The sequence below is a fragment of the Marmota flaviventris genome, chromosome 3 (assembly GCF_047511675.1).
Source record: "Marmota flaviventris isolate mMarFla1 chromosome 3, mMarFla1.hap1, whole genome shotgun sequence".
In the NCBI taxonomy this organism is placed as follows: domain Eukaryota; kingdom Metazoa; phylum Chordata; class Mammalia; order Rodentia; family Sciuridae; genus Marmota; species Marmota flaviventris.
The window spans coordinates 79,786,964-79,812,124 of record NC_092500.1 but is presented as its reverse complement, the minus strand read 5'-3'; the positions used below and the strand labels follow the sequence as shown (position 1 = coordinate 79,812,124).

The 25,161-nt window shown below is 36.8% G+C and overlaps 1 protein-coding gene across 13 annotated transcripts in view; it reads right to left on the bottom strand.

Annotated features, from left to right (window-relative positions):
• Caprin2 (caprin family member 2) overlaps positions 1 to 18,656 on the bottom strand; it is a 47,603-nt gene extending 28,947 nt beyond the window's left edge. For 6 of the 13 annotated variants that reach the window (XM_071610005.1, XM_071610006.1, XM_071610012.1 and 3 more), the window contains exons 1-7: positions 17,219 to 18,233; positions 13,294 to 13,356; positions 7,621 to 7,707; positions 5,516 to 5,754; positions 4,280 to 4,362; positions 1,750 to 1,917; positions 311 to 354 (exon numbers count right to left, since the gene is read on the bottom strand). In XM_071610005.1, the coding sequence (XP_071466106.1) occupies positions 311 to 354; positions 1,750 to 1,917; positions 4,280 to 4,362; positions 5,516 to 5,754; positions 7,621 to 7,707; positions 13,294 to 13,356; positions 17,219 to 17,470 (936 nt within the window). In that variant the 5' untranslated portion in view covers positions 17,471 to 18,233. Of the gene's footprint in view, positions 1 to 310; positions 355 to 1,749; positions 1,918 to 4,279; positions 4,363 to 5,515; positions 5,755 to 7,620; positions 7,708 to 13,293; positions 13,357 to 17,218; positions 18,234 to 18,403; positions 18,440 to 18,515 lie in introns of those variants that run through there. The other 7 variants (XM_027934248.3, XM_071610010.1, XM_071610004.1 and 4 more) reach the window with 6 other exon arrangements.
• Between the last annotated feature and the right edge of the window lie 6,505 nt (positions 18,657 to 25,161).

Below are 25,161 nucleotides of genomic sequence, written 5' to 3'. Positions count from 1 at the left end.
TCTAACATAAGAATAAAAACATCAATAACAGTTAACAGCACTAATTGTGTGTCAGGCCAAATTCTAAGTAATTTAACTCCTTTGATCCTCACAATAACCCCATGAGGCAAACATTATTATTATCCTTATTTTACATACGAGGATAACGGACACAGCTGGGCCAACAATCTTACCCAAGTCACTAAGCTAATAATCCGCAGAGCTAGGATTCAAGCTCAGGCTGTCTGGCTCCAGAGCCTCAGCTCACAACTACAACACTATACAAAAGTCTGAAAAAACAGCATCAGCAAATGATCTTTCAGTCTCTTACCTCCTGTGGTTGTATCTCTGGCTGTGCAAGTTCCATGAGAGACTCTGGGAAGATAAAAGAATGTTAAATAAATACTAAATAAGAATATTAAATAAATACTAAGTAATTCTAAGTTTTTAAACTTATTATAACTGTAATTCATTCCAGCAACATATTTCAGAGGACTTCAGAAGAACAACAGAAAAAGAATAGTACAATTAAGTACATTCATTGTACGAATGATTCTAACTATTGCTTTATTGGTCAAAAGCATGTGGAGGGGCTGGGAATGTAGCTCAGTGGTAGAATGCTTGCCTAGTATACGTAATGCCTGGGTCGAACCACACACACACACACACACACACACACACACACACACAAACACACAGCAGCGGGTGGTTTCTAACTAAAGCTAGTGGCTCTCCTATATAAAGCATTCTGTTAAAGTCAAGTTTCAGCTAAAAATTTATTTCTGATTGAAAATAATACTGTCTCCTCCTACCCAAAATACAGCTTTATTTAAATTGGAATTATAGTTCAGGTCTTATGTGATAAAAATTAGTCATCTCAGCTTTGAAAAAGAGCCCTTAAAGACCTCTTCCAAGTCAGTTTAAGGTCAGGAAGGAAGCGAAAAAAGAGAGATACTGAAACACTGGTCTTAGAAGTAAGGAGAAGTAAACTTTGAAAATAACTTTACTCTCACTGGTAGGCACCAGAACCCTACCTGGACTACCTCCTTGAAAGAGACTTTAATAAATTCAACCTCAACAAACAAAAGCAAATTTCTTCTTGAAAATCTTTCTTTCTCAGGAAAATAATTTGAGAAGTATATTGTCTTTCTTAATTTTGGCAATTTTGTTCCTAAATCAGTATTTTGATTTTAGATTATTTAAATTTTCATTCTACCTCAGTATTGGATTCTACTATAACTTATATTTATGGCACAATTTTAAGCAGAATTATCCTACTAGTAATTTAACTGAGAGGTTAAACCAATATATTCTCTTGGAACAAAATATAACCTAATGTTTCTCTTAAGGTTTGCTCTATAAATCATGGCAACAAAGGCTGGAGATGTTTTCTAAACTCAGGCTTACCTGGAGAAAAGAATTCTATACATAAAGAATCAAATGAATTAAAATAAGAAATCATTTTTTAAAAAAAAATTTTTTTTTTAAATGCAGTGTTAAGAAACCAATAAAGAGAGGCTGGGACTGGGGCTCAGCGGTAGAGCGCTCACCTAGCACATGCAAGGCACTGGGTTTGATCCTCAGTACCACATATAAATAAATAAATAAAGATATTATGTCCAACTACACAAAAAAAATTATATATATATATATGTGTGTGTGTGTGTGTATATATATTTATATATATAAACCATTATATATATAATATGTATATATATGTATATAATATATATATAAACCAATAAACAATTCCAGAGATTTTTAACAAACCTGACTCTCTGATAGATTCAGTCTTCAATAATTGATTTTTCTTTTCTGATTGTATTAGAATTTCTTCCTCCAAGGATACTTCTTTTTCCTTAGCATTTTTGGGAACAGGGATGCTTTCGAAATAACCTGAGTTCAGCAATTTAGACAGTAGATCTTTCATGTGTTTGTCTAAGAAAGAGTTAATTAGGACTTAGTTATCACATAACCTAATAGTTCATTGAAAATTATGAGGAATAGGAATCCTAATTTTACCCAAGTTACAGTACATCATTACAAAAGTTAACATAGAGATACTCAAAGAATTAGTCCAATAAAAAGTAATAAGCAGCCCATCTCTATTTTATGCTGAATCAATATAATTGTTAAAGATTAGAATCTCAAAGTTCAGCAAATTACTAAAGTTTCTCTGGGCCTCCATTTCCACCATATGAAAAATGACTTAAAATTAGAGATCCTAATCAGACTCTACTGTCACAAATGCACACATTCCCTGAACTGAGAGACAAGTCCATTTGCCCGCCAAGATATCACAACTAGCAACTGCTTTGTGTTCCCCATTAAGGCTTTGGAGAAGTAAAAGACAGTTCCTCAAAAATAACCAATGTAAAACCATAATTGGACGATCTCTTAATGAAAATATAAAATTCCATAATTAAGATTTTACTGTTATGTTGTAGCACATCACATTAATCATATGATAAAGTTGCCCACTACAAATAGGTCTAAAGAATATTTCATTTTAAATATCCAATAGAAAAATAATTCCCAAACTAAGCAGAGTTCCTATGCTTGATCTGGGTCTATTATTCCTTTCATAGAAGAACTATGACATAGATTTTGTCTTTTTCTTTTTTTCATCAGCTTTGAGATATAGCTTACAAACAACAAAATTCACCTATCTTAAGTACAGTTTTACCAAATATATAGTCATGTTACCACCCTTTAGAACCATGATATAAAGCATTTTCATAAACCCAAAATATTCCTTATGCCCCTTTTGCAATTACTCCCCTTCCCCAACCTCCAGCAACCAACAGCCTATCTAATTATGTCTTTCCTAGAATTTCATAAAAATGAAATCATATAATGTGTACCCATTTATTGTCTGGCTTCATTCACTAAGCATAATTATTTTGAGATTCATCTATATTTCACATATGAATAGTTCATTCCCTTTAATTGCTGAGTGGATTCCACTGTATAGATATTTTGTTTATTTTTTTTTAATATTTATTTTTTAGCTTTCGGCGGACACAACATCTTTATTTGTATGTGGTGCTGAGGATCGAAACCAGGCCGCACGCATGCCAGGCGAGCACACTACCACTTGAGCCACATCCCCAGCCCCTAGATATTTTGTTTATTGATTTATCAGCTGATGAACATCTAGGCTGAGGGATTATTATGAATAAAGCTAGCATAAGCATTTATGCACAAATACTCATATGAACATAAGGTTTTCATTCATCTTGGGTACTAGAAGTATCAATGTTTGGTCATACAGTAAGTGCAACCCACTTTTGCCCAGGTTGGCATTGAACTCCCACGCTGAAGCATTCCTCCTACCTCAGCCTCATGAGTAGCCAGGAATACAGGTGCATGACACCACACCCCACTCAAGAAATAAATTTTTAATTGTGACTTAAACTTTGAGTTAGAAATCTTAATAATTATACGTACTTGGATTTTTTTTAAAAAGGAAAGCAATTAACTTAAATGTTAAGCAATCAACAAAAATGTCTATTAGCTTCCAGTAAGTTTTCATTATTCTGAGCCAGTATAAAAAGCTATGTCCTGCCAGGTATAGTGGCCACAGCAACTTGGAAAGCAGAGGCAAGTTCAAGGAGGACTGCAAGTTCAAAGCCAGCTTTAGCAACTTAGTGAGGCCCTAAGCAACTTAGTGAGTTGTTTTATTTCTCAAAATAAAAAATACAAAGGGTTGAGGATGTAGCTCAGTGGTTAAATATCCTTGATTTGGGGGGGGGGGGGAACTACATACATATGTACATCACATGTATCCATTTGTGCTTGTTCATTTGACCAATAGATATTTAGGAAGCCAAAAGGAATCACTCCCTCTCCAGATAATTTTCAAATCAATAAAAAACAGTGCTTCAACAGACTAACCAAACCATTCATATTTTCTTATGCCAATCTGGTAGATAAATCCATGCATTACTAATGTCAAGGTTTTAAGATTTTTAAATAGAACAGGTACTTCCACTCAGAATAGAGAACTGAACCCCAAAATAATCAAGCTAGTATTGAAGCAAGCACTATTACTTAACTTTTATTCTCAAATCACATTGCTTTGCCACTTCAAACTTTTCCCTTAGTTCCACTTTAGTAAGACTACATAACAGCTGCTTTTAACAGAACTGAACAAAGGGATTATTTTCTCAATGAATATAATATTGTCAGACATGTAAGTTCTGATGGACTGACACAGCTTAGACCCTCAATATCATACTAAATTTCTAGACATAAAGTTTAGTATTTACTGCATAAGTCCAGAGTAGAGAAAACTCACATGTCGTTCCTACCACTGCTTTCTCACTACCTTCCAAAAGGTCCCAAAAGTACAAGGATGACTGTTCCATCTGGTCTTCAACACTGACAAGGAAAAGCAGCAGCAGAACAAAGTGGCTTTAGAAGCACATATGTATATATGTGGAGCAGTACAATTCATGCAGTATAATCCATTAACAGTCAAGACAGTCAAATGTTAATATTGTCCATTTTACTCATTGGAAATGAAAAGTGAAATTTTTATAAAGGGTGAAATTTTAAAAGGGTAAAATTCCCATTTACAGATTTCAAAAATAAGAAATTTTTCTTAAATCAACTAAAAATATTTTACCAAATATGACTATCAAAGAATAGACCAAAAGAATTTAAGACTGCCAACGAAGTATCATTAGTTATAAAGCAAGTTTCATAGATGAAAGAAAAATGAATTGGAGTCAATAAAAGCTGCATTTAACTTTAAAGACAGCAGCTGATTTTTCAAATTACATTTTGCTGACATTTCACATACTTACGTATGTTACATTCCCTGGACCCACCAAAGTGAGAAGGTAGCAATAAGCAATCTAACAGTAGTAATGAGGTAAATTATCAACATAGGAATAAAAAGATAAATAGCTATCTACAGGTAATTAAGAGTTTTATTGGGCACCTTCATGATATAAGGCTGATTTCTAGTAACAGATGAAATTTGACTCTCCTTTAACATGACTGACTAACACAAAGTTGGGACAACATGTATTTAACAAAGCAAAAGCATAGAGATATATTTATTAACTGATTTACTCTCTTTAAACAAAAATAGTAAGTGGCTAACTATAAGGAAAAAATTAGCCCAAATTTGTTGATTGTAAAACTTACATTATCAGATCTATGTGTTTGCTCACAGGATAAAAACATGCCAAATAAGTCTCATTTTTAAAGTTCAATGATACTGACAAAGTTAAACTTTATTACCTCTATTTAAGTACAGCAGGAATAAGAAGATAAAGACAAAAAGTTTTCAACTGTCTATAATTAGTATCATGGTTAATAATTGTATGGGGTTAAAACTTGATCAGACATTTTTTAAACATTGTTACAATGAAAAAGCACATTAACACATTCAAACTAACTTTTTTTCTGGACAATCTATCAAACGCCAAAGTTTTCCATGTTTGATCAAATTAATGTTTTCTTCGTTGATATATACTAAAGTGCTATGGGGCTCTTATTTCGGGAAAATTTTTCATTAGCTTACCTCAGACTTTCGTTTCTTTCAGGGCAGGTCAGTTTTGAAAATTTAATGAGGTAGTCAAGTTCTTTTGAAGGCAAATACACTGCACCATTCAAGCCCCCAATGAAGTCTTTTTGTACATGATCCTGTGTCAGATTCTGCAATACATACTGAACTTGAAGTATAGTTCGAAGCTTTTTCTTCTCAGCCTCAAGTTTTAGCATGTGCTCCCTTCTTTGGGCCTTTTTCTGAGCTTTCAGTAGCTGTTAAAATAAATGCTGAATGACAACTCTCCACCACCCACATTAGCTATTCATAGATTACAAGATATAATTCCAAATAGCTGAGATTAGATAATAAATCTTATTGCTTAAGCCATCTCCTTTTCCAGTTAAAGAACACACTGCCAGGTGTGCTGGCCCACACCTATAAACCTAGCAACTCGGGATGCTGAGGTTCAAGGCCAGCCTCAGCAAGGCCCTAAGCAACTTAGTAAGACCCTATCTCAAAACAAATAAGAAGAGCTGAGGATGCAGCTGTGGCTTAGTGATTAAGACCCCTGGGTTCAATACCCATACCAAAAAAGAACTCACTGGTTTGTCTCAGGTAACCAGAGACAAGGGAATCCAAATATCTGACTTCCAACTCCAGGATATACCTGGTGTCTTTAAAAATACCATGATACAAACTAAAATACTAATCACTGATAGCCATACTTATTTCAAGATTTTACTTTTTATATATATATAAATTTTTTTAGATGTTAGTGTACCTTTATTTTATTCATTTATTTATATTCAGTGCTAAGAACCCAGTGCCTCACACATACTAGGCAAGCATTCTACCCCTGAGCCACAACCCCAGCCCCAGATTTTACTTTTTCTTATTATGTATATCAAGCCTTTTAAGGCCAAATATTTTAAGAAAAATACTTTAATTTGGGGTTTTCAAAAATCCAAAATCTGAAAGCTCCAAATCTGAAATTTATTGAGCAGCAACATGACAGCATAAACAGAAAATTTCACACCTGACTTCAAGTGACAGTGTGCAGTCATATGAAAAACCAATGACAGCGTATTTCTTCTTATTGGAAATTCAAAAGTCAGGTTACATTTTCCTTATCTTCCAATTGAAGACCAATTTGGAAAGGAAGAATTTATACGAAATAAACCACTCCAAATCGATAGTAGTGAATGACAACTTATTTTCTGAACCATGACTTAGAATAATGAATCCCTCTGACAAGGACAGATCTCATCTCACAATGACAAAGGCTTTTTCTTTTTCTTTCTTCCCCCGCCCTCCCCGATGCCAAAGGAACAGTAAAGAAATTTTTAAAAAGGAAAAATATCAAAAACATAGAGACTATTTATAAGACACGCTCCCCATGGAATCAATTTTTTTTTTAATTTCCTCAATTGTTGAAACATGACCTTTAAAGGAACTTCTAATGCTAAAATCCTGAAACAGTGAAGAGTATTTCATTAAGGAATGCTTAAAACTTTATATTAACTACTAAATACGTCAGAAATAAAAGTTTGAGGGGCTGGAGATATAGCTCAGTTGGTAGAGTGCTTACCTCACACACACAAGGCCCTGAGTTCAATTCCCAGCACCACAAAAAATAATAATAAAAATAAAAGTTTGAAAAGTTTGTATTATCAACATAGAGAACTTAACTATTACAAGGCCAGACTTAATTTAATACGAATCACAAATTTTCCATAATAATTTTCATGCGCTCAATAAGAGTACCAACTCTATTTCCTCCTTTATTAAATAATGTTCAACTAACAAGCCTATATTGTGTAAATTTATAGGCATATGTTCAAAAATTATCTTCAATATACTTGTCAAAATTATTCTCAATGATTTCTGTGATTCCACGATGAAATAAAATATTAAATAACCAATGCTTCATTTACAGTGTCCCATATTTCAGGTGCTATTTGTGTTCCCTTGAGACTCCAGAAATCTAAAAAAGTATTAACTATCCTCAATCTTTAATACCAATATAATATCAGCAGAAATTAGAAGGATGATAAACAAACATTGTTATTAGATACTGACATTTCTTCAAGGTGGTTAAACTGATTTCAGGAAAAGCAAAAAAAAAAAAACATACTCACATCTTGACTTAGTCCAGAAAAGGTTTTCTGAAGCTCCTTGGCAAATTCCAAATTATGTAGCACTTCTTCATATTTCTCTACTGCTTCCTACCACACAGGATAAGAAAACATCAATTCTGTGACCATATAAGTACAAATATGTAAAAATAAATGTTCCTTAAATACGGCAGAGGAGATTTAAGATTTCAGGAACTAGCCATTTACTATATACACATTGAAAAATACTTACCTAAGGAAAAATAACAAGCAATATAAAGTTAAATGTAAAAATTATAAAGTTATATAAAGTTAAATGTAAAAATTCCACTTTAATGCTAGAAATTCAAGTTTTATACTAGAAATCAGACTCCCTAATTCTACCCTATCTATGAAGTTTAAGGTTAGAGAGGCCTGCAGGTTTTAAGAGCACTGAGCCTATAGGATTTCCCTATAAATATTCATTCATCAATCAAATGTACAGTAGCACAGTAAGCATCACAGAAATCAATGAGCGACCTCAAGACATTTATGATATTGTGGAAAATACATATAAACAATTATTTATTAATAGACAAACAATATCCTATAGGAAATTAAAGGAGCAAGTTTAAGATTTCTCAAATGAACACAATTTATTTTAAAGAATGACTTTATTCATGATAATTTAATTTGAATCTATATGAAAGAAGGGCCAATTGAAACACACACAAAAATTAGAGAACTTGCCAAACCAGATAAAGACAAATAAATTATCAGTAATTAAAATAGTATAGCATTGAACCCCTAGATATTGCCCAAAAGAAATGAAAACATGTCCACAAAAAGATGTATGAATCTATATAACAAAATTACTCTTAATAGCCCAAAATAAAAACAATCTAAATATCCAGCAACTGATAAACAGATAAACAAAATGTGTGTAGCCTTATAGTGGAATACTATACTATACATACTATTACATGGAAAAACATTAGGCTAAGTAAAAGAAGCCAAATGCAAAAGACTTTATTTTATATGAAATGTCCACAAAAGACAAGCTTATAGAAACAGAAACAAATCAGGACACAAAAGGGGACTTCAGGGGGTAAAATATTCTAAAACTGGACTGTAGTGATAATTGCGTAACTCCACAAATTTAGTATAAATCTCTGAATTGTGCAATTGTAATAAGTTTATTTTGTGACACTTACCTTATGCCTCAATAATCTGTTGGGAAAAGTCTGATAATACTAAGTTCCTATGAAGTTATAGAAAACTAATAACTCCTTGTACCATCAATATTAGTAAAAATTGGTACAATAATTTTGGGAGACAGTTTAACATTTGTACCCATGAAGTTAACTATGGGCAAACCTTACAGCTCAATGATATGTATATACCCTAGAAAAAATCTTTCTCCCATGTCTCAATAACATATATACATAAGATTGATGAAAGAACTGTTCAAAATACATCTATTTACAGATTACTATTAAGAAGAGAAAAATATAAAATACAGTTACTTGCATCGATAGAAAAATACTAAATATAGTGAGTGAAAAAGGAAAACTACAGAATATATAGTGTGATACCACTGATTATAAGGTACAAAAAGTAGCTCTCACAGATTTAAGGGCAATAAACAAAAATTAAATTAAAAGTGGGGAGAGAGTTTCAAGATCACAGTTACAGGAAGGAAAAAATACTGGGTAAGAACTTCAGTAGTACTGACAATGTACTATTCCAGTTGAGAGGTGGTTCTGCTGCTTGCTTTATTATGCATTATAACTCTGATGCAACACTTTGTTTGGACCATGTTTCATAATAGAAAAGATAACGTGGCCTCCCATCTATAGAAACATGAATGGGCAGATAATAAAACCATAGCATATAATCCTCAGAGGGACATAAATCTAGAAAGGAATACTTCAAATCCATTCCCAAATGGTATTAGCTTTGAGCCACCTGACTTCCCATCACCCAATGTACACCAGTCCTTTCCTTACAGAGTAGAAGAAATTCTCTCCACCTGTGCCTTGGATCATATTTAATTCTACTTTCAAAGAAATCCGTATTGTGATTCTCTCTTTAGAGTTTTCTAACAGAGTTTCTCCCTCTCTGTTGATGCTTTAAATCAGCGTTTAAAAAGTCCACGTCATGGGCTGGGGATATAGCTCAGTTGGTAGAATGCTTGCCTCACGTGCACAAGTCCCTGAGTTCAATCCTCAGCACACACACACACAAAAAAAAGTTCAAGTCATCCCCAAATAAGAAAAATTTAAAGTTTCTCTCTGGCAACCACTTCTTTCCAGTCTCAGACAAATTTCCAAACTGATGATCTCTATTTCCTTTTCAGACTTCATCAGCCTAGATTCTGCTTCTACCATTCCACTAGACCAGTTCTAATTGAAGTCGGCGATGTCAATCCCATTCTTTAAAGCTCTGGTTTGGGTCTTTTATGATTTTCATTTGATTGATTTCTCAGCAGCCTTCAACAAAAAGGCACTCTCCTGCTTTATAAACACCTTGCTTCTCATATAATAAACTTCTATTTTTTCCCATTTACCAGCTGCTTATTTGCCAACAATATTTCCATTAACTTCTCTCACTTCAGTTTCGAGTACCTGTAAGATAGGCATAAGACCTACTGCACATAGATGCTGTAGAATTTAAATGACTTAGTACTTATAAAACACACAAAATGATGCATGAGCCCTAATAAGTTCACTGTATCTTAAGCTATTATCCAAACATGAAATGTCAGATCCTCAGGACTCTGTTCTCAGTATCTATGCTGCTTTCTATAATCCTGCCCAAGATAGTCTCATCTTCTCTTATGGTTCTATTAGCAGCCATATAGGTGATAAATCTCTAGACAAAACTTTATGCTCCAGGTCATATACTTTTAAATACATACATACCCCATGATATCTCATAAGCACATTAAAATCAGAGGTTAGGGCCAAAATTGGTTTCAGGCTTTCACAGTTGGATAGCTGGCAAAACCATTTAATGAGCTTGGAAATACCAGGGGAAGGTTTTTGTTTTGCGAGGATGAGGTATAAAAAAAGAGATCAATTTTGTACTGAGATTTCTGTTTCACAACAAGGACACAAGAGACAATAGGACTAAAGTCCCAAGAAAAGGCTAATAGTTAGAAAAATAATGGACAGTTCAAGTGGCCTACCTTGATTAGGCAAATAAAAGAGGAATGATGAAGGAAAGAAGATTCTATATTATTTTTTTCCTTTTTGTGTGGTACTGGGAATTGAATGCAGGGATACTTAACCACTGAGATAGATATACCCTTAGCCCTTTTTTTCCCCTTATTTTGAGACAGAGTCTTACTAAGATAGGCAGGCTGAACTCAAACTTGCAATCCTCCCACCTCCGCCTCCCAAATCACTGGGACTACAGGCATGGACCACTGTGACCAGAAGATTGCACATTATTTAATGTGCTTATCAGTAGGTGCATTAATTACAACACAGGATCGGAGTTTAGCGGTAAGAGAAACCAAATCCTAATTCTTCAATGGCAAAAACTTCTGTAGAACCAAAGAACTCACTTGTAACTTGGTTCTCCATTTCAAATCTATATCTGAACTAAAATATGTAGTTTTAAATGGGACTCTAAAATCAACTCAATTAAGATATTATCTTTGCCAGGCATCATGGCACATACCTGCAATCCCAGTGATTTGTATAGCTGAGGCAGGAGCATCACAAGTTCAGGCCAGCCTCAGTAACTTAAATACCCTATCTCAAAATAAAATAGGGCTGTTAGTGGTTGTGTGGGGTGGTGATGATGTAGGTCAGTGGTAGAGTGCCCAATACAGACAAAAAAAAAGAAAAGTTGCCACTTCAAAGTGGATAAAAGAGCCATACAGACAAAAGAAAACTTTATTTACAATATTACCAATGTCTGTTGGGTTAAAGAAGAAAATCAAACTAAAATTATCAAATTTCTCACAATTAAAAATACAATATCAATACCTAACACCACTAAAGCAGTGCTTGACGGAAAAATCACACTCAAAGAATTTTTACAAATAAAATTTTTATGTTAGAAAAAGTAGCAAACAAATCAAAAGGGAAAAGAAAAGGCAAAAAGTGAAATTTAAAACAAAAATTCAAAAACTAATTCTTAAGGAAAAAAAAAGTATAGTGTGTATGTGTGTGTGTGTGTGTGGTACGTATAGATACATATATACACACTTTTTCTGCAGACATACATGTGTACATACACACAAACACACACCTATCATGAGCTAGCTTCATTAAGAATAAACTGAGGTCTGCCTGTGTAGGCTGCTAGCACTGAAGTGGATTGCACAGTGGGAAAAAAAAAAAAAAGAAAGAAAGCCCTACTTGGCAGAAATATTTAAAGGTTAAAATAAAATTTTCAAGATTAAAAAAAAAGAAAGAAAAAGAAGAAGAAACTGAGGAAATAGAAATACAAAAAATTAAAAATAAATAGAAAGTAACCAAAGAAGCAGGCAGTGAAATTTTATTAAAGGGACAACTTCATTCCAATCTATGCAAATAAATTTTAAAAAGTAAATAAGTGATTTTCAAGAAAAAGGTTTTGAAAGTTGCTTCCAAAAGAAAAAATCTAAACAAAATCAATTTTCAAAGGAAAAAAAAATAGTATTTTCAAAGAGCTCCCATTCCCACCTCAAAAAAAAAGTTCAAATAGTTTCACAGAGGAGCTCAACCAAACTTTAAAGACTGTGTATTATGGAGATACTACTGCCACATAAAATCAATGAAAAAAAAAATTAAGTGAATGAATAAGTGTAGTACAGAGACGATTTAGGACAGTGAAACTATTCTAAATGACACTAACGGTAGATGCATTTATCAAAATACATAGAATACACCAAAGGGGTTGGGGGTATGTCTCAATGATAGAGCACTGGCCTATCATGCAAACTGGGTTCCATCCCCAGCACCAATCAAAAAAAAGAATAAAACAAACAAAGAAAAAGAATATGCAACACCAAAAATCAACCCTAATGAACTTTGATGATAATGTGACAATGTAGATTTATCAAATGTAACAAATGCATCTCTTTGATGAGAGACATTATAATGGAAGAGGCTGGGGGTAGGCAAGGGGGTACATGGAAACTTGTATTTTCTGCTCAATTTCCCTATAAACCTAAAATTGTTCAAAACTAAAGTCTATTAAAAAATAGGAGGCAAAAATAAATCTTTTTTATAAATTTATATAAATTTAAAGAAATTCTGAAAGAACATAACAATGAGTATACCGTAACATGAGAACTGAACAGTGAAAAGATGAGGTGAAAGAAAAACTACAACTTTTTAAATATTTCCTGGTTTCTGCATTGTATGAAATATTACAAATTTTAAAAACTAAACTCAGGGCTTGTTTTTTATCTTTAATTGACATAGTAACTGTACATGTTTGTGGGATAGAGTATGATATTTCAATACATATATACAATGTGTAATGATCATATCAGGGTAACTGGCATGTCCTTCACCTTGAATATTTATCATTTCCTTATGATGAGAACATTCAAAATCCTCTCTACTAGCTATTTTGAAATACACAATTATTTGTTGTTAACCTAATATGCATCAGATACTAATTCCTTTTGATCTATTAAGCCTCTGGTCTTACTAAATCCACCTAGAATTTTATTAAGAAACCAGTATGTTTGACAAAGAATCATAAGCCACTTACCAACTGGTCTGGATTAAGTTGCTCTCCATTTTTCAGACGATCTTTATAATCTTCCAGTTTGAGCTGCAAAAGAGAAATTTGTATCTACTATAATATGATTTAAAAAAAAACCTGAAGCAAATAAATATCAGACTTTGTTCCCTTTGAAAACAAAAGGTTTCTTGAAGTAAGCAATCAATACTCAAGAATTCCATTTTACCATAGGCAGAGAGCAATTAAATGAGTTCCAGTCGTGAGGGGGCGGGCACATAGAATAACATTACTCTGGTCTCGGCACTGCTTCAGTGTAGCCAGACCCTTTGTTCCATAGAGTTGAGCCCTGAGATTTCCCACTACTTTTTTGTGTTGTTGTGTCCAACTGCTGCAGCAAAACCCTGATGTTGGCTGACTTTAGGTCAATATCTCATAGATGGAACAGCCTCAGCTCCAAGTACAACTTAAATACCATAGGTATAAGCCATTGAAAATGGGATATTCTGATGCTGGTATTTTAATTATTTATACAGTTGCAATAGAAAAGTGCCTCTCTTGAGGTGAAACATTCTTACATGTAATAACTATGCACCCCAGGAATTAGAGCAGTGGAACAGTGCTGAGTGGTGACAGGACAGTGTGACAGCTGCTTCAAATTCATTTAGTTCTCACAACTCTGAGTTAGGTAGTAGTATCTCATTTTACAAATGGAAGAAGTGGGTTAGGTGGTTGAGTTCCCTACGTGTATGAATCTCTCTGAAGAAGGAGCTCCACAAAAGTAAATTTTTGGCTGTGTGACTGATGGAATCTGTGGTGATTTAGTGCCCCAGTGTAAGAGTAACAAAATTTCAAACAGATAAGGCCAGTTTGGGGGAAGGACCACTGTAGATCCTTTAAGAATATAAAGTCTGCCAGGCACGGTGGCACATGCCTGTAATCTTAGCAACTCTAGAGTCTGAGGTAGGAGTATCACAAGTTCAAAGCCAGCCTCAGCAACCTAGTGAGGCCCTAAGCAATTTAGTGAGACCCTATCTCAAATTTTAAAAAAGTAATAAAACAGGCTGGGGATGTAGCTTAGTGGTTAAGCACCCCTGGATTCAATCTGCAGTACAAGAAAATAAAAAAAGAATGAAAGGTCTTAGAAAAGAAAGGAGAAATACTGAGGAATGATATTGGCCAAATTATATTGTTACACTGTGTGCCTATATGAACATGTAACAACGAATCCTACTTCATGTACAACTATATACACCAATACAAAATGTAGAGAAATAAAAGAATGTAAGGTCTTCATAGTACTTAATTGCTCTGAACCTACAGAAGTTTCCCAAAATTGGGCACAAAGGGAGCATCTGTAAACACGTCAGATGTTTTTGATGTATGAAGCATAATGAATTGCAAAAAAAAAAAAAAGGGGGAGGGTGATTTTTTCTTTTTTCCAGTACTTCCAGGGGCACTTAACCAAGAGCCACATCCCCAGCCCTATTTTGTATTTTATTTAGAGAAGACAAGGTCTCACTGAGTTGCTTAGGGCCTTGCCATTCCTGAGACTGACTTTGAACTTGCAATCTTCCTGCCTCAATCTCCTGAGCCACTGGGATTACCCACCACACCAGGCTGAAAAAGGGAGATTTAAAAGGATGCTACAGTGCTAGATTATTAGAATATGAAAGTATTGGAGGTAATGGGCAAAGCTTTCATATGAGAAGAAATGTGACAGATTAGCAAAACACATGTAGCCCACTCCATGCTAGCCCAAGTTCACTCCTATTAACCAGTCTACATGTCTAGCAATTGAGATTTATTATTAGAGCCTGTATGCTAATTATAAATAATTCATTTTCCAGGACCTTTAAATGAAGGAATTTAATATTTTCAAAAAGAACAACATTATTCTAAAATTATAATTAAAAGGTACAATACTTTTCTCTTGCTTTTTTAAAATTTTTTTAATTATCAATGGATCTTTATTTTACAAGCAGTGCTGAGAACCAAACCTATTGCCTGACACATGCTAGGCACTGAGCCACAACTCCAGCCCTTTCTCTCTAGCTTTTTAAGACAGGGGTCTTGCTATATTGCCCAGGAGGGCCTCAAACAATTCTCCTGCTTCAGCTTCCCAAGTAGTTGGGACTAAGGGCACATGCCACTGCACCAACTCAAAGCATTTTCCTCTTAAAACTTCTATTTATAATTAGACTACTTAGTGCACAGAGACTTACCTTAGTCAATCATATGTGGTGTTCATTTGGGCAATTTTGTCCTCCAGAGACATCTGGCAATGTCTGGAGACAGTTTGGGTTATCACAACTTGGGGAGTTAAAAGTGAGGTGGACCAGCATCTTTTGGTAGAGGCCAATAATGTCACTAAACAACCCATAATGCTCAGGATAGCCCCTCACAACAAAAAAATTATCTGGCACAAATCAATATCAATGGTGTCAAGGTTTCAAGTTCTGCTCTAACCTCATACTTAAACTTATTAGTTCAATTACCTGCTGAAGTATATGACAGTTTCCTAAAGGAAGCACAAATGTAAAAGAATTCCTTTCTAATGTTATAGTAGCCACAACTTATTATTTTTCATATTAAACTTGATATTTTATTTAAAGAAATACATGAAAAATAAATTGCATTTTCAGTGCCATAATGATAACATAAACCCAGTATATTTGTCAAGCATTTCTCAGGTTCCTCCTATATTGCTTTAGAGTCTAAAAATGCTTTCCCAGAAGCTTGAAATGAAAGCACCGGTACTTCCAGGTATTCAAAATTAAAGAGGAATAGTAGTTAAGCTAGAGAATATAGGTTTACATATATGTAGTTTCTCTATCTGAGGAAAGCCATTAATGAATCTCCATTAATAGTCCCACTTTGACTAGTTCTCATAGTGGTAGGAAATTTGTGCTGACCCAGGCAAATTCACCTTATCACACTTGTGATCAAATGCATATATTCAAAAGAAAAATGGTGAAGATACTAGCAACTGGCCCTTCTTTACTACCTTCCTAGCTGAAAGAAAGAGTGAAAAGAAAAGACAGGTTGAGGGGAGATAAAGTCAACCACATTTTTAAAATCTGGTTAAAATTGGGCATTGAAAGAAACTTCCCAGGATTAGGGGTATGGCTCAGTGATAGAGCACTTGCCTAGCATGTCTGAGGCCCTGGGTTCAATCCCCAGTACCACAAAACGAACTAAAAAAAAAAAGCAAAGCAGGCTTCCTAAGGTTTAACTAGATCTTGACATAAAAGTATGTACAAACACGTAGGTCCAGATAGTTACCCACTCAGCCTTACCGTCTAAATCAGAAGAGAATCATGACACAACAAAGAAACGTTCAGTACTGTTTCATAGGCTACATGACTCAGGAAATGGAAAATGATTTGGATACATCAGCATTTACTATAACTTTAAGCTGATAATAACCCCTGGGCTTTTTTACAAGGCTGTCCACAATACTTTCCCCTACCAATCTTAAACCAACACCAAGCAAACACAAAAATTAGTGCTGAAATATTTTTTGGCTCTACCATGGTTAAAGCTTCCAATGACTGCAGCAGCAATACTGCAATATCAACTGCTGCAGAAAGTCACAAGGAAAACAAGCTAAAAAAGCAGGCTTTTACTCATCCTTGAAAAGAAACATTAATTCTGTAACTCAAAAAAATTATCTGCCCCAAAATAACTAGCTCTTCAAGAATTTCAAGAGCAGTATGCATAATAGTTTTACTATGAAGAATACTGTTATTCAGCTGTGTTGAAAAAAGAAACAGAAGGTTTAATACATCCAATATTTAGCCTGCTTATTTAAATTGTTCTCAGACTAAATCCCAAGGTTAGTTAAATCTTCAGGAAGGAAGATCTGTGATTCTTGACATAAAGAAAATGTCAATTCTTTAACCCTTGTTTAAGATCATGCATACAGAGGGCTGGGAGGGGAAAAAAAAGTTACCTTCTTTTTCTCGATGTTTCTAATTTTGTGTTTAAGGCATATGAGTCCATTATCAATATAGGTCTCATACGCCTGGGAAGGAGATGCAGCAGAACTGAGAGTAGACTGCAGGGGGCTGAGGGCCCGCTGGCTTTCCCCGTGCTGATTGTGGTTCACTTGGGGCTTGGCTGACTTCATATTCCCCTCTCTTCCCTCCTCTGAATGGCCTGAAGGTGACTGGTAACCAAAAGGGGATGGAGAGAGTTGCACCATTGAAACAGATGAAGCTGAAGGAGGGGGGAGGGGGAAGTTAAGAATAAAAGTAAACTAGAGGGATAAACCAGGCTTTAACTTCCCTAGGGAAGTCTAGACCCACTTTCTTAAAATTCTCTTCCACGGAAGTGAATTCAGAACCTAATGGTGCTTCAGATACTGGACGTCCATCCCATTATTTTTAAAGTAATTAGTGACAAGCACTGGCCTAGGCAAAATCTACAATATAGGGGATATTTCCAGAAATTCGATTTTCCACATGGTCAGAAGAAGAACCCATAAGCAATGGCTTCCAAGCTCCTCTCTCCACTAAGGGCATATCACATTCTGAATAATTCTGTGATCAAATGATTTCTCACATTCACACACAAATAAGCTTTCCACGTTGGGACCTTTATCTAAAGCAACCACTCAAACCTCTTTATCTGATCTCTCATCCCCAGCCCCCAATCTCATTTATATGAATGACATTTAAATCTTAAAACTCACTCGCCAAGTGAACCAGCAGTTTCTTGAACAAGAATGTTAATTAAGTTCCCTTTGACTGCTCTAGAACCTAGAGGTTAAGTCCATCACTTCTGGACATTTTTAGCCAGGTACCCTCTCAAGCTGCTAGCACCCTAGTTGATTTTCGGTTGTTTTAGGCGAACCCAAAAATCACTCACACTCAGCGGGTTTAAGAGTTCATTCTAACAAGCCTTCAACTTCCCTCAGCAGTGGCCCTTGGGCACTGCCATCCCATTCCCATTAGGAGCATCCCCAAAGCAAGGGCAAAACAGGCCCCTCGCACGCCAGCGCTATTCCCAAGTCCCCACATGGGCCCGCGCTAGGGGCACCTAGACCCAGTGGTCACAAGCACCCTGAAGGGACAGACCCCTCCCCCTGCCCACAGCCCTTGGGGTCCACTTCTGCAAGGTCGCTGGGGAGGCCGACCTGGGGAGAAAGGCACGAGCCGCTGCCCTCGAGGACCCCGCCCAGCGATGCCGAGCCCCCCTCCACCTTGTCGCTGCCACCCGGACCTGCCCACCCTCGCCAGGAGGGTCACCTCCCCACGCCGCGCCGACCGAGGCCGCCGCAGCCCGGCTTCACCTCCCCAGGCCACAAGGCCGCCGCTGCCGCAGCCCGGGCCCGCCTTCGAAAGCCCGCGGGAGCCAGGCGAGCTGCGGAGGTGGACCGGCGCCACCCCGCACTCGCGTCTCCTCCTCCTGTCTCCTCCCTCTCCCCTCCCAGTCCTGGCCCGCGGCGTCTGCGGCGCTGGGCTCTCCGCCGACTCAGCCGCTCGTGCCCAGGCCCGCCCTTTCCGCCGCGCGCAGCTTTTATAAGCCGCGCCCCGCTCCGTCCCCCACCCGCGCGCGCGCCCGTGAGCTGCCCCGCCTCCTTCCGGTATCTAAGGTGCCGGCCGGGGGAGCTGGGCGTTAGTTCCCAGCCCAGCTGCGGCTGGCGGTCGGTCGGGAGAGGGCGCATTCTCCAGCGGTTGCAAATTGCTGGGCACCAGGTGACCGGGATCAGGACGAGCGCCGGCAGGCTGTAAACCGCGCAGCCCTGCCGTGCGTTGCCGATTGCATTCAGTACTGATTGGCAGCGCGACCTTGAGCAGGTGATTTCAATGCCTCGAAAAGGGCAAAACGCCCAAGTGGGCAGTTGTGAAATGGCAGAGGCATCTTTGCCACTTGGGTAACACCCTTCATAGTAGGATGGGGAAAATCACTATTTCCAAAGCAGGGACTTGGCCTATAAGAGCAGAATGCTCCAGATCAGCATTGCCACAAAACTGTAGTAAGGCAACTCTGTATCCTTCAATAATAAGATTATGTTTATTTGGGCTGTTATTTGTTGCTATGGAACGAATTAATTCATTGGCACTCAAAAGCTGGTTAAAAAAAATTATTTTTGGTAAGGATGCATAAAATTAGGAGGAAAGGCTAAAAATACATCAGAGTTTCTGAAGGAAAGGACAAGTGTTTCTGACCAACTAAACACGTTTTTAAAAAATAAATAACTTGGCTCAAACACGTGTGCAACTGTTTTCATCAAATGGAATTGTTTTAGGTCTTGTATCTAAGGCTCTGATAAAAAAAAAAAAAAAAAAAATTTAGCCTAGCTAGAGAACAGAAAAATCAGGAGAGTAATCAAGAAAACAAGGCTCCAGTTTAACAGTCTGGTAGATTCCACATAAAAATTTTCTGTGTTAGCATTTTTTGATACAGTATTTTGCCATTTATTATCTGTGTTCTTTTCAGTTCCTGGTGTTACATTTTAATTTTGAATCTCTGAATTTCATGTGGCAACATTGAAGGTCAGACAAATAGGAGAGTATTCATTTGACTCTTTGTTTATAACCAGAGAAAGAACAAGCTGCTGAGGAGAGGAGAAAGGCTATGCCTCTCTTGACCACACACTAAAAGAGTGGACATGATTAGAAAAAGTGTGAGGACTGAGGAGATAGCTCAGTGGTAGAGTTTTTGCCTAGCTCACTTAAGGCCCTGAATTCCTCCCTGTACTGAAAAACAAGCAGAGGGCACATGTTTGAATCAAGGAGTGGCCACAAAGTTACAACATGCCTTATACAGATTGTTTGTAGCTTGAGCTAATAATAAAACCTAAAAATTATATTTCCAGACCAGGCAGAACTATCCGTTGGGTCATATAGATCTCACCATAGATCCCAAATAATCCATTAAATGAAATAAATCATTTACTTCCAAACATATATTGCAAAAATGAATCAAGAAAGAATGCAAAAACAAAAATAACTAAACAAGTCCAGTACAATATAGTCTATGTAAGCATAGCATAACATTTATAGGAGAATACACAATAATACTATAGCCATGTCTTCTGAAAAATGAAAAAGATGATTTAGAAAAAAAAGCTTTCCAGGGCCTGGGAATGTAGCTCAGTGGTGGAATGGCCTGCCTTATATATGTAAGGTCCTGCATTCAATCCCTCTCACCACCAAAAAGTAAAAAGTAAAACAATTTCCTGCCAGAGGAGATCTTTAAAGCCAGCAAATCTGGCTTGTTTTGAAAAGAACTGCCCCCAAACTTTTATGTGTCAATGATTTGACTTGTTTCCTCTTCCCCTATTCCCTATTTTCTATGAACTTAATTAAGTTAAGTTTCTTGAACAAGAATGTTAACTAAGTTCCCTTTGACTGCTCTAGAACCTAGAGGTTAAGTCCATCACTTCTGGACATTTTTAGCCAGGTACCCTCTCAAGCTGCTAGCACCCTAGTTGATTTTCGGGTGTTTTAGGCGAACCCAAAAATCACTCACACTCAGCGGGTTTAAGAGTTCATTCTAACAAGCCTTCAACTTCCCTCAGCAGTGGCCCTTGGGCACTGCCATCCCATTCCCATTAGGAGCATTCCCAAAGCAAAGGCAAAAGCAAAACAGGCCCCTCGCACACCAGCACTATTCCCAAGTCCCCACATGGGCCCGTGCTAGGGGCACCTGAAGGGACAAGTACATGCTTGTAATCACAGTAGCTTGGGAGGCTGAGGCAGGAGGACCATGAAGCCACCCTCGGGGACAATATGGCCCCTTGTCCTCCTGGAACTGGGTGGGAATTCAAGCTACAGATATAAATGGCAAAACAACCGAATCAATAAAATAGACAAAAACGCTAAAGAGTCATCATGGATGGTTTCATTCTGACAAAAACAACCAGACTTTACATCCCTTGAAAATACGAAATGTTAAGTATGCATTGTCTGAGAAAGGTACCATCCCTGCAGGGTATGTTGCAGTCACTTATAATTAACGTAGCTTCATGTTGTTGAAACTGAAAAGACTAATTCACCAGAGGATGTGAAAGTTGGTAGTCTACAAGTGGAGATGTGAGAAATTATCTTGGACATTTTGATATGGGTGATAGAAGTCAGCTTCTCAGTGGTTCTGTAAGATTTGGGGGAAGGAGGAAGGGAGGAAGAAAAGGAAAGGGAAACAAAGAGAGAGGGGAGCAACCAAGAAAAATAAGAAGGCAAAGGAAGATAAAGATTCTTGGGCAACAATTATCATAAGTTTATTTAAAATATGGTACTTTCACATATTTTCAGATTGACAGGGTATCTTATCTCTTCAATATTTGAGGAAAATTTTTTTCATGTAAGACAAGACTCAAGTAATGCAGGCCTCAAATAGAAAAAAAAAAAAAGTTTCCACAGTCATCTAGGGCAATTTTTAAAGAGAATTCCTAGTTTTTAAGATTAATATTTAAAGACTTCCAACTAAGAAAAGCCCAGGTCCAGATGGGTATACAGCAGAATTTTACAAAACCTTTAAAGAAGAACTAATACCAATACTTTTCAAGCTACTTCAGGAAATAGAAAAGGAGGGCGAACTTCCAAATTCATTCTATGAGGCCAACATCACCCTGATACCTAAACCAGACAAAGACACTTCAAAGAAAGAAAACTACAGACCAATATCTCTAATGAACCTAGATGCAAAAATCCTCAATAAAATTCTGGCGAATCGGATACAAAAACATATCAAAAAAATTGTACACCATGATCAAGTAGGATTCATCCCAGGGATGCAAGGCTGGTTCAATATACGGAAATCAATAAATGTTATTCACCACATCAATAGACTTAAAAATAAGAACCATATGATCATCTCGATAGATGCGGAAAAAGCATTTGACAAAGTACAGCATCCCTTTATGTTCAAAACTCTAGAAAAACTAGGGATAACAGGAACATACCTCAATATTGTAAAAGCAATCTATGCTAAGCCTCAGGCTAGCATCATTCTGAATGGAGAAAAACTGAAGGCATTCCCTCTAAAATCTGGAACTAGACAGGGATGCCCTCTCTCTCCACTTCTGTTCAACATAGTTCTCGAAACACTGGCCAGAGCAATTAGACAGACGAAAGAAATTAAAGGCATAAAAATAGGAAAAGAAGAACTTAAATTATCACTATTCGCAGATGATATGATTCTATACCTAGCAGACCCAAAAGGCTCTACAAAGAAACTATTAGAGCTAATAAATGAATTCAGCAAAGTGGCAGGATATAAAATCAACACGCATAAATCAAAGGCATTCCTGTATATCAGCGACAAATCCTCTGAAATGGAAATGAGGACAACCACTCCATTCAAAATATCTTCAAAAAAAATAAAATACTTGGGAATCAACCTAACAAAAGAGGTGAAAGACTTATACAATGAAAACTACAGAACCCTAAAGAGAGAAATAGAAGAAGATCTTAGAAGATGGAAAAATATACCCTGTTCATGGATAGGCAGAACTAACATCATCAAAATGGCGATATTACCAAAAGTTCTCTATAGGTTTAATGCAATGCCAATCAAAATCCCAATGGCATTTCTTGTAGAAATAGAGAAAGCAATCATGAAATTCATATGGAATAATAAAAGACCCAGAATAGCAAAAACAATGCTAAGCAGGAAGTGTGAATCAGGCGGTATAGCGATACCAGACTTCAAACTATACTACAGAGCAATAGTAACAAAAACAGCATGGTACTGGTACCAAAACAGGCGGGTGGACCAATGGTACAGAATAGAGGACACAGAAACCAATCCACAAAACTACAACTATCTTATATTTGATAAAGGGTCTAAAAGCATGCAATGGAGGAAGGATAGCATCTTCAACAAATGGTGCTGGGAAAACTGGAAATCCATATGCAACAAAATGAAACTGAATCCCTTTCTCTCGCCATGCACAAAAGTGAATTCAAAATGGATCAAGGAGCTTGATATCAAATCAGAGACACGGCGTCTGATAGAAGAAAAAGTTGGCTACGATCTACATACTGTGGGGTCGGGCTCCAAATTCCTCAATAGGACACCCATAGCACAAAAGTTAATAACTAGAATCAACAAATGGGACTTACTCAAACTAAAAAGTTTTTTCTCAGCAAAAGAAACAATAAGAGAGGTAAATAGGGAGCCTACACCCTGGGAACAAATCTTTACTCCTCACACTTCAGATAGAGCCCTAATATCCAGAGTATACAAAGAACTCAAAAAATTAGACAATAAGAAAACAAACAACCCAATCAACAAATGGGCCAAGGACCTGAACAGACACTTCTCAGAGGAGGACATACAGTCAATCAACAAGTACATGAAAAAATGCTCAACATCTCTAGCTGTCAGAGAAATGCAAATCAAAACCACCCTAAGATACCATCTCACTCCAGTAAGATTGGCAGCCATTATGAAGTCAAACAACAACAAGTGCTGGCGAGGATGTGGGGAAAAGGGTACACTTGTACATTGCTGGTGGGACTGCAGATTGGTGCAGCCAATTTGGAAAGCAGTATGGAGATTTCTTGGAAAGCTGGGAATGGAGCCACCATTTGACCCAGCTATTCCCCTTCTTGGTCTATTCCCTAAAGACCTAAAAAGAGCATGCTACAGGGACACTGCTACATCGATGTTCATAGCAGCACAGTTCACAATAGCAAGACTGTGGAACCAACCTAGATGCCCTTCAATAGACGAATGGATAAAAAAAATGTGGCATTTATACACAATGGAGTATTACTCTGCATTAAAAAATGACAAAATCATAGAATTTACAGGGAAATGGATGGCATTAGAGCAGATTATTCTAAGTGAAGCTAGCCAATCCCTAAAAAACAAATGCCAAATGTCTTCTTTGATATAAGGAGAGTAACTAAGAACAGTGTAGGGACGAAGAACAGGAGAAGAAGATTAACATTTAACAGGGATGAGAGGTGGGAGTGAAAGGGAGAGAGAAGGGAAATTGCATGGTAATGGAAGGAGACCCTCAGGGTTATACAGTGGAGGAGGTAGAGAGAGAGGAGGGGAGGGGAGGGGAGAGGTGGGGAGGGGGGAGGGTGGAGGATGGGAAAGGCAGCGGAGCACAACAGACACTAGTATGGCAATTTGTAAATCAATGGATGTGTAACTGATGTGATTCTGCAATCTGTGTATGGGGTGAAGGTGGGAGTTCATAACCCACTTGAATCAAAGTGTGGAATATGATATGTCAAGAAATTTGTAATGTTTTGAACAACCCACAATAAAAATTAAAAAAAAAAAAAAAAAAAAAAAAAAAAAAAGATTAATATTTTATGGGCTTTTTTCATAAAATTATAATTACACATTCCTAGTAGTTTGGTTTATATTATTTTTTTAATTACTGGAATTAATGCATTAATAGTGCTTCACCATTAAGTCCCTTTGAAATAAAAATCCTTTGGCGGAAGAATGACTCATGCAGCTGCTTCCATAATGTACCTGTCATGGGCTACCTTACATTTTCTTTTTTTTTAATATTTACTTTTTAGCTTTAGGTGGACACAATATCTTTATTTTATTTTTATGTGGTGCTGAGGATCGAACCCAGTGCCTCACGCATGCCACGCAAGCGTACTACTACTTGAGCCATATCCCCAGCCCCTACCTTACATTTTCTGTGATGCTTTCCTACTTCCCTTTCCAGTGTCCTCTCCCTACTGCCCAATTTGAAGTGCCTACCTTGGATTATTTTTGTTTGTAATTAATATCAAGTAAAAATTCAGACAGCAAGCTCTACCTTTCCATCAGCAGTTGAGCTACTTGTTATTGATCTAAATGTCCCCTTCATCTGTTTTATACTCATCATAATGTTGATATTCTTTATAGACTATTGGAAATAGCCTCTTTAAAACTATACAGCAAGTCGGCTGTGGTGGCGCTTGCCTG